Source organism: Zerene cesonia, chromosome 1 (genome assembly GCF_012273895.1).
Source record: "Zerene cesonia ecotype Mississippi chromosome 1, Zerene_cesonia_1.1, whole genome shotgun sequence".
In the NCBI taxonomy this organism is placed as follows: Eukaryota; Metazoa; Arthropoda; class Insecta; order Lepidoptera; family Pieridae; genus Zerene; species Zerene cesonia.
This window is the reverse complement of record NC_052102.1, coordinates 4,701,567-4,712,348: the sequence shown is the minus strand read 5'-3', so window position 1 is coordinate 4,712,348 and position 10,782 is coordinate 4,701,567. Positions and strand designations below refer to the sequence as shown.

The 10,782-nt window shown below is 32.8% G+C and overlaps 1 protein-coding gene across 4 annotated transcripts in view; it reads left to right on the top strand.

Moving 5' to 3' along the window:
- Positions 1-10,782, top strand: part of LOC119832062 (chitin synthase chs-2) — a 22,666-nt gene that overhangs the window by 5,653 nt on the left and 6,231 nt on the right. For 2 of the 4 annotated variants that reach the window (XM_038355689.1, XM_038355680.1), the window contains exons 2-11: positions 1,271-1,378; positions 7,000-7,244; positions 7,333-7,499; positions 7,639-7,966; positions 8,051-8,250; positions 8,411-8,729; positions 8,888-9,108; positions 9,182-9,449; positions 10,025-10,287; positions 10,367-10,577. In XM_038355689.1, the coding sequence (XP_038211617.1) occupies positions 1,284-1,378; positions 7,000-7,244; positions 7,333-7,499; positions 7,639-7,966; positions 8,051-8,250; positions 8,411-8,729; positions 8,888-9,108; positions 9,182-9,449; positions 10,025-10,287; positions 10,367-10,577 (2,317 nt within the window). In that variant the 5' untranslated portion in view covers positions 1,271-1,283. Of the gene's footprint in view, positions 1-1,270; positions 1,379-4,872; positions 5,138-6,999; positions 7,245-7,332; positions 7,500-7,638; positions 7,967-8,050; positions 8,251-8,410; positions 8,730-8,887; positions 9,109-9,181; positions 9,450-10,024; positions 10,288-10,366; positions 10,578-10,782 lie in introns of those variants that run through there. The other 2 variants (XM_038355663.1, XM_038355671.1) reach the window with 1 other exon arrangement.

Here is a 10,782-nt window from a genome sequence, read left to right as displayed (position 1 = left end):
TATACCAAATTTAAGTGTGTATAGCGATAACGTTATTCTTATTATGATATATTGTTTACTATCTTCAAGTACAATACATAAACGAATATACAAAGTATTTGCAAGGGATAAACGACCTGCGAGGAATGCGCGATCTTTACGTAAAATATGATTCACGCCATTGATATCTTAGATCATTGTAGGAAGAATTCGTTGTACAATGATTGTGTTTTACATTCTTACTTCAACTAAACCTTACTAATGTTATAAATGCGAAAGTTTGTAAGGATGTGTGTGTGTGTGTTTGTTGCTCTTTCACGCAAAAACTACTGAACGTACTTTGGTACGTAGATAAATGGACAACTGGAATAACACATGGCAACTTTTTATCCCGATATTCCTACGTGATACGAACTTACTCGGGAGAAACCGCGGGGCGCAGCTAGTTTCTTATGTTTCTTAATGTCGGATTATGTTCTCAATAATTATAACGATTAATATTTTAAAACAAATAATGAACGAAAATTTTTATTTTAATTAATTTTATTTGTAAATATTTATTGCGCATTACAATGTAAGCAACTTTAATATATTTTGTAAAACAGCAAAGCAAAATCATAAGTAGTAGAAGTCATTAAAAACCGGTTGAACTCGCAATAATTTTAAAACGAATAAGTTTAATGTATTACTGAAAGCTAATACTATTAGTCAATTGCCTAAGTTATATTAAATCTTCAGGCAGTTTGAATGAAAAAGTTATGTACGAAAAAAGCTTTCTATACGTGAAATATATTTTTTAATTTGGTGTCCTTTTTTGAGTTAAATCTCAACAGTTTTTTATCTAGTATACCAAATTTCTATAAAATTTACTAATCGATTGATTTGACTGTTAAAACGTATTTTAGTTGTTGTATATTTAGTTTTTATTTTTTTGGTTCAGATTTATCCTTGTCAAAAGAAAAGGTCTTAGAAGGTCACCTGTCCATAGCTAACTTTATTCTTGTTTAACGTGAATGATCTACATCTATTTTATATCTTTACTAATTTTATAAAGCTGAAGAGTTTGTTTAATCTCAAGAACTACTGGTCCAATTTGAAAAATTCTTTCAGTGTTAGATAGCCCATTTATTAAGAAAAGTTTTAGGCTATAACATCAGGTACTACGTGGCTATGTGGCTAAAATGGGCCACGGGCCACAGCTAGTTCAATATAGAATTAAATTACCATACTTGTTATCTTAAACATCATTCATTTATACAGAATAATAAGGTATCCGCTCATTAAATTTCAGAGCTAAACCGACAATGGCGACTTCCGGAGGGAAGTCTCGACGGGAGGAGACCAGCGACAACTCTGACGACGAGCTCTTGCCGCTCGCTAATGACACCTATGGCGGCAGGTATGTGACCAATTTGGTATCTGTAATACACATAACATTGGTGCTATTTCACGCTCTTGTACTAAAAGAAAGTCTCAGCAAAGTCATGGTTACTTAGCTCATTAGAAATCTACGGAGTCGAGGTCGATATCAAGCAATTATCGATGTAGAATGATATCTGCGGATGTCTTATATAAACGAAGACTGAACATAAGCCTATTGAATGAAAGTTATAACGGATTCTTAGTGGATACTTTTATAAATTGTGTGATATCATCGCACTTCGCATAACTGTGACGACACACTCAGAGATGCTGTATGACTAGGCTATTGCAAATATTATTCAAAAATCACGTCAATAGTATCATTAACACTTTGATTGTATTTTATCAAACAATAGGTGTCATTCAAAATGATTAAATTCAAACTCCTAAATGCCTGAATATCTCGCTCTTTATGTTTACACTAAAGACAACGCTTTATTAACTATTCTAAGAATGGCTACAACATCGTCTACACTCTAAAGCCTGTATTTAATGTATGTTGCAATTGCATCAGAAGTTTGGCATCTTATTCTAAACCAGTTGTTTTTAGGTTATCCAACAAGGCCTTATCTACCTAAAAACTTGCACATATAATTAATTATACCCATAATATATTAACCTATCTATCGAGGTTTAGTGTTCAGCATATCTTGTGAGGATACCTGATCATCTTAAGTTCTAAGAAGCTACTGCTGAAAAAGTTCTTTTGCAAAATTTCTGTTTCTAATAATATTTCACACAAACAACACAATGATTAGTGGCCTAGCGATTGGTCAGCGGCCAGCCGGCCCGGAACCCGCTCAAATGCCAAGGTTGTCAACTCTGACGACACAACTTTCGATCGAGTGCGCTACATTTTTGCGCCCCACTTGTTTCTTATTAAACTTACCATTTAAGAAAATGTTTATGTACTACTTGAAACAAATGTAAATTCAATTCAAAACAAGATAATATAAAGATAATTAGACTTTGATACAATATAACATACAAAGTTACTAATGATATCACAATACATCTTAGTGCCAAAATGTCGTGCATTTAAATGTGTGATGGAACGAGCCCTATGGGTGGCTTATACAAAAATTACGCGTAGAACATTTATCAAAATGCTAGTTATATTACAAAATCTACCTTCTTTAAACTAGTCTGCCATTAAAACAAGCTCGTAAAGCACACTGGCCGGGCACGGGGTCGATCGTGTTAAGAATATTTGATGACAACGGGTTTATTCTAGCTGTTAAGAATGAAATAATAATTACAAATAAGCATTTCTGTAAGTATGGCCTTTCCTTGTTTGAATACCTAAACATACAAATCTTCACAGTCATGAACCAATAAGGTATGATTGTTGGAGCATATTGCGCAAGTGCAAAGAAATTCGGTAAAAGTGAAGAGAGTATGCACTCATGTATCGCGTGGTCAATGACCGGATTTCGTGCTTCAAACCGAGATAGTACTTTGCATACTAAGGTTTTGTGTATTGACCAACCTGACGTTCCATCGATTACCAATTAATTATTGAATATTTTACAAATCTAACTTAAATATCTAATTGAATTGAGTGGATCATATATTATATAATACCTATTTACGCCTTCCATTCACTAGATTAAAATTATAAATAAATGTAGAAACAAAAAGCTCGTACTTATTACACAATTTGTTCATTATATTATTTATTGTAATTCATTAAAACCTCAGTAGGTTTTTATTAATAAAGTACAATCAAATAAAGGATTAAAAATATCAGTAAAATATGTATTAACAAGCTCCAGTCTCGTGATATTAAGCTCCAAGCTAAGCGTGGTGAGTGGATTTGCACCGCAATGACATTGAGAAGCCTTTTGTAACAAAGATATTCGCATATGAGCTTGTAGACGAGAACCTAAGCCAGTCTAGATCGTGAGCGTTCAAAGGTCATATTTTTATAATATATTTTTTATTGTTTATAACACGAACTCTTAGATTTTGTTTATGTTTCAACAATGAGATATGTTCACTTTGTATTTTATAGTAGGTAATAATACAACTGCGTCTGACTACGAGTGTTAATTAGTGATGATGATGATGATGATATGTCTTGTCGTGACAACTAGAACTTGTAAATACCTATATTTTATTGTGTATTGAAAAATAACTTTCATTTTTAAACTATGTATCGGATTTATGATTGACTACTATTATAATTGACTCGTTAAATATGCCAATAATGGATTATGCAATATTGGATACTTTTCTACATGTACTGTATTCATAGACATAGACTTTACCCGTAACACAACACGTAACTTTGCAGTTTTCATTTTATTTAGTTTTCATATTTTTTTTTTTTATTATCTATCATACATTTTTGGAATGAGATGGAAATTGGATATTTAGATATATTTATTTAGCCCTTATATTTATTAATGCTTTAACTTTAGCATTAAAAACTCTAATATTTATATTATACAGATATGCTATTATGATAGTTATAATTGTAAAATAAGTGGGTAGGTATAATATAAAACCAGATGATTTTCCGCAGGTAGAATCCAACCTAAAACTCGGGTCATGATTTACAATAAGACAAATCCAACAAACAAGAGGAAAAAAACAGATAACTTGGTTAATTGTAGGATATTGTTGTAATATAATATTATCATCGAAATAAATACAATTTATTGAAATTAATAAAACAGAATACTTTCATTTCACATGCGCCCGTATTTATAATTAACGAAGCGCGATATAATTTCACGTGCCCACTGCCGCAGAACGAAGAAATAGCACAGTGGTCTTCATTCACACGAGATGAGACATATATTTTTTATTTAATATTATTATGAAAGTATGCAAAAAAAAGTTATACAGATCCAGACCTTTGAAATCAAAGAAATTACAGCGTTTGTAATAATTCTAAACCATTTTAAATTATAAACTCAATTAGTATTGTTATTTCATATATTTGTTGTTAAATTCATGAAATTATTCTTTTCAATTTTTGTAGTAAAAACTAAAAATTTAAATTGTGTATACGAATACTACAAACTCCTTCACTCGTCTGTTTTACGAGAGTACTGACCGTTGTCTATTTTAAGATTTTCCTATTACAGATAAGGCTTTGAGCATTTAGGTACAAACATAGATAGAAGATAATCTTTACTGCTTTGAAGCTAGTCTCTGATGAGCCATTGAAAGGATATAAGATAAAAACACTAGCTGCGCCCCGCGTTTTAACACCAAGGATGACATCTTGTTTAATTTACTTTAACATTAAAATATACTTAAACAAATATACATGTAAAACTGACAAAATAAAGGTACCTATAGACATATCTTGTATACGCATTTATTGTACTATATGCCTTGATAATATTTATTGCTTACTTTCGAGTATTCAAAACTGCGAATATGAAAAATTAATATTCAAGATTTGTCCGATGTGACAACGTTGGCCACCGTTTGTCTTGGTGGCCACCGCATCCTCCAGTCTGTATACTGATCGCACCGCTTACTGTCCTCGATCAATTAACGATGAATTATTAAATTATACTTCGGGATACTTTTTAAAATAGAAACTCTAATCGATTTAACTCGATAGTGGTCCAAGAGTGTGTTGCAAACGATATGTGTGAAACAGAAAAATGAGTGAGCACGACCGTAAAATTTATTATGAGAGACATGATCTGGAAGAACCTGTTTATATAGCTAACAATAATAACTCAATTTACAGCAACTACTGTAGCATCTACAGGTATCCTCCTTTTTGTATTTATGTAATCTAATTGTTAATGTAATCTTCATTTATAAATACGTGTAATTAAAACGTAGATATACTTGCTCATAAAGTCACTTTCACGTAATAATATAAATACAATATTATTATAACAGTTCATTTAAACAATGAATTACGATTTTATGCGATGATAAATCGTAGAAGAAAACGGCATGTGGGATATTTAAACAGGAAGGCTTTAAGTACTCGTATTGTCGACAACTTTCTATTGCCACATTTAGCACGAATTGATGGTGACGTCGATAAATGATGGATGATTGATATATAAATAAATTTATGTCCTAGTAATTGTTATTAAAAGGTTATACGTAACTAAAAATCCTTATAGTGACTATAATTGTTTTTGTTTTTGTACTTAATCAAATTTTTGTTTTGCTTGAACATTCAATATGGATTTACTTATTTATAAGGAGGAAAGTTGGCTCTTAAGATACAGAGTTCTTCAAGTTTAAGAGGCAATGTACATAGTTATGTTTTGGCAAAATAAAGATTTTATTTATTTATTTTTTTGTTGAAGAATTTGTTTGTTTGTTTGAACACACTAATCTCAGGAACTACTGGTCCGATTTGAAAAATTCTTTCAGTGTTAAATACCCCATTTATTGAGGAAGATTATAGGCTACATACGTACCAGGAAGAAGCTAGGGCCGACCGCTAGTATTAAATATAGTGTTTGTAACCACATTTCACCGAAATGGCCGATTTTATATATGTTCCTTGGTAACCCAAAGATTACGACAATTTAATTTTTTTTTCCCCACTGGTGGTATAAATATAAAAATGTCCACATCTGCCACGTCAGGAGTTATACAAATAAAATAAGTACATAAATAATTAACAGTAATACTATCGGTATTGTTTTTATATCTCGCATCTCAAACAAATACCATTAACTTAATGTATGCATTTCAAAGTTGTACCTTGAATGCCAATAAAGGAGATGATTTGAATGAAATATTTGATAAACAAAATATGTTTACAATTTTGCACTACAATGCAATTGTAGTATAGAAAATTGGCATAGACGAATTGTCAGTTGTTATATTCGCAACGTCTAATTTATGATACCCTAACGGCTCATTTCTTACGTAAGCCCCCTGTCACAATGCCGCCTGTAGTATGTCGAAACCGGTACGCATTGTAACTTACAATTTGTAACATTGACTACCTAAATTAGGACAAACACAAATCTATTGAACAATTAACTGTAGTTATGGGACATATATGAGGAAAAACTAAATAATTTTTCATCTACATGATGTCTGAAACATGTTTTAATATTGCAAGTACGTACTTTTGAATGTGGGAGTCGAGCATATTTTGCCATGAATTTCCCTCGGAAGATCGGCGTGAAATAGTAGCATGCAAATACTATTGTTTCGTACGGTGAATGGGGCACCCGGAGTCCCGTTTGTTTTTTGTCATTTTTCCCAGTTCACGGCCTTATCATTTTTTCTTGTCGTTAATCCTTCATCCCTTACCCCTTAAAAGCAGGCAACATCGTCAGAAACACTATGCGAATGTTCATGGGCGATAGTGATCGCTTGCCTTTATCTCAGTTGGCCAATAGCATAAAAAAGTACATAGTAGTCATAACACGTGTTTACAAATCATGACAAGTCGTACAAAGAATTTTTAGAATGTATGAAGTATTCATTATTTATTTATTAGAAGAGACCAGTCATCAACATTCTATGTATGTCCTAACAGGCCGTATGCGTCTTTAAAAAATCCGTATTACTAAGTGTTTAAAAGTATTTTAATGTTGTGCATTTAAAAATTTATTTTAAAATATCATATGATTCATTTTTATTTTTCAGCCAAAGAACAGTACAAGAAACGAAAGGATGGGACGTGTTCAGAGAATTCCCTCCGAAACAGGACAGTGGGTCTATGGAGAGTCAAAAATGCCTGGAGTTTACAGTCAGGGTCCTGAAAATATTAGCGTATGCTGTTACTTTTATAGTAGTACTTGCTTCTGGAGTCATTGCAAAGGGACTTGTACTTTTTATGACCTCGCAATTAAAAAAAGATAGGAGATTAGCATATTGTAATAGGAACTTAGGTAAGAATTGTTACTTCTTTTGATAACTTTTATTTGTATGTACAAAGTTAACTAAAAATTGTACTTATTTAATATTGTTTTTTTACAGGTAGGGATAAACAATTTGTAGTAAGTTTACCGGACGAAGAACGAGTAGCGTGGATGTGGGTAATTCTAGCAGTTTTCGCTATTCCGGAGGTTGGAACTCTAATTAGGTCCGTTAGAATATGTTTCTTCAAGTCAGTAAAGAAACCGAAGAGCATACATTTTGTAGTGGTAAGCATAAATTACGCATATACTTTCATTTTGCTATGCTGAGTACGTTAAATTATTCATTTTATACCATCTCTTGTATTCTTTCTCTTGAAAGTATATGTATATTTTAAAATCTGCTCATGTCATGCTCTATTCACAGGTGTTCATAACGGAGTCTCTTCATACGATAGGCTTGGCGTTACTATTTTTCAAAGTACTGCCAGAGATAGATGTCGTAAAGGGAGCGATGATAACAAACTGCATGTGCATATTGCCAGCTATACTCGGCTTACTGTCCCGCAACTCACGAGATTCGAAACGCTTTGTGAAAGTTATAGTCGACATAGCAGCAATTGTCGCACAAGTGACTGGCTTCATTGTGTGGCCGCTGCTCGAGAATAAACCGGTGCTATGGCTGATTCCGATTTCGGCGTTGTGTATATCTCTGGGCTGGTGGGAAAATTACGTGACCCGACAGAGTCCGATTGGTAAGATCGAACGCAACAATACCTTTACAACTGATTGTTTCCAAACGTTGCATAAATAGACTTAATTATGGTCTTGCTTCGCAGGTATCATAAAAAGTTTAGGCAGAATGAAGGAAGAATTGAACCAAACCCGCTATTATACGTACAGATTTGTATCTGTATGGAAAATTATTCTTTTCTCTGTTTGCATATTAATGTGCATTTGGATGGATGGTGATAATCCTGCGATGTTCTTCCAGTTGTTCAATGAGGGTTTTGGACCGCATAATATCGTTGTTGAAGAGGTAATATAGCTTCTATCTATATCTTTTATACGAAGTGTTTATATAATAAAATTAACATTCTGCAAGAATCTTTACTACTTATTGTTTCTTTAAACAATTTAACAAAGAAAAAAATTTACTCTATGTATTAAACATATCTTATTTAATTATTTAATTGTAGGTACAAATTCAACTAGGGGGCACCATAATTCCAGACTTGGCAAATGCGACACTAACAGGCGATTCTGTAGAAGTAGCGGCCGTTTATAAATCTGCCTTTTATGTTCTACTGATACAAGTTTTTGCCGCCTACTTCTGTTATATTTTCGGGAAGTTTGCATGCAAAATTCTTATCCAAGGTTTCAGTTACGCTTTCCCAATTAATTTGGTAATACCAGTTGTGGTAAATTTCCTGATCGCAGCCTGTGGTTTAAGAAATGGTGACACCTGTATATTCCATGGCACTATACCCGATTACTTGTTCTTCGAAAGTCCTCCAGGTAAATTCTTAATCTTATTGGAAATACTATTTGATAATAACAATTAATAGCCTATGGGTGTTAATAAATAGATTTTAAATAATTATTTAAAAGAATATCAATTCCTTTTAAAAAGCGAAGTTTAATACAATAATACCTACATTGTTTCCAATTTTCAGTTTTCAGTCTCAGTGATTTTATATCCCGGCAAATGGCATGGGTTTGGTTATTATGGCTTCTTTCGCAAACTTGGATAAGTATTCATATTTGGACCCCAAAAGCAGAACGTTTGGCATCTACTGAAAAACTGTTTGTACTTCCAATGTACAATGGTTTATTAATTGATCAAAGCATGGCGTTGAATAGGAAACGTGACGATCATAAAGATGTTAAAACTGAGGTATGATTTATTCCACATATTACCTAAAATCATATGAAATAACTGGAAATTCTAATTATTTCTCTTTTCTTAGGATCTAGCTGAAATAGAAAAGGAAAAAGGTGATGAATATTATGAAACAATATCAGTCCATACGGACAATACTGGATCATCTCCCAAGACCGTGAAGTCATCTGATTCAATCACCAGGATATACGCATGCGCTACTATGTGGCACGAAACAAGAGATGAGATGATGGAGTTCTTGAAGTCTATTCTTCGGCTGGATGAAGATCAATGTGCACGACGTGTGGCACAGAAGTATTTAAGAGTTGTTGACCCCGATTACTACGAATTCGAAAGTAAGTTCATTCATAGATTATATTCAATTAACAAAAGCATTTTTTTATTTATAATAAAACTAAAACGGACTTTTAAAGTCGTTTAGTTGTGATAGTTAAATATATTTTTTTATTTCTAATTTAATGATTATGAAAATGAATCAATCCCACTAACATCAAAAAACGCGGAAATGAGTTAGAACGTCATACATTATATTTGTATCTTAGTTATTCTTTCACATGAAAAGTTGTGACTTAACGGATTTTTTGGAAAACTTGGTATTACTTACACTATCACACAAATATTATAAATGTGAAAGTTTGTTTTTTTGGATGTTTGTCTGTCAATCATACTGTAACTACTGAACGGATTTTGATGAAATTTGATACACAGACAGGGACTGACTGGAGAGCTGACTTGGATGCTAGGATACTTTTTATTCCGATTAAATACTTGGGATAAAACAGGAATACTTGCTTTTATCCGCGGGAGGCGACACTACCAGTTAATAATAAAAAGTGTTTTGCATCATTAATTCAATTAAACTTGCTTGTCAAGATGTAATACATAATTTACAAATTGTATAATATTTCAGCGCATATTTTCTTGGACGACGCCTTCGAAATATCTGATCATAGTGACGACGATTCGCAAGTAAATAGATTCGTGAAACTTTTTGTGGACACAATTGATGAGGCAGCTTCGGAAGTTCATCAGACGATAATCCGTGTACGACCACCCAAAAAATATCCTGCCCCATACGGAGGTAGATTGACATGGGTTCTTCCTGGAAAAACAAAAATGATATGCCATTTGAAGGATAAGTCGAAAATTCGTCACAAGAAACGTTGGTCCCAGGTGACAATTTATACAAAAAAAAAAAATTGTAGTGTCATTAATATATTTTGTATAATATTAAATACCAAATTAATTCCAGGTGATGTACATGTACTATCTTTTGGGATACCGTCTAATGGAGCTGCCAATATCAGTTGACCGTAAAGAAACAATGGCTGAGAACACATACTTGCTAACACTCGATGGAGATATTGATTTTCAACCTCACGCTGTTCGTTTGCTAATCGATTTAATGAAAAAGAATAAGAACTTAGGTGCAGCTTGCGGTCGTATTCATCCTGTTGGATCAGGTCTGCATCCAAATATTTTCGTTTGACCATATCTTGCTGTATATTATTCTCTCAATACTAATATTTATATTTAATAAATTACAAGTATTATTTAAATAAATTTAAGCAGTTGTGGCTCAGTGGTGAAAACCTCGGACTTCAAAATCGATAAGTTGGGGTTCGAGACCGGGCGAGCGTGCAGGAAATAAATTGATTTTTCAATTTA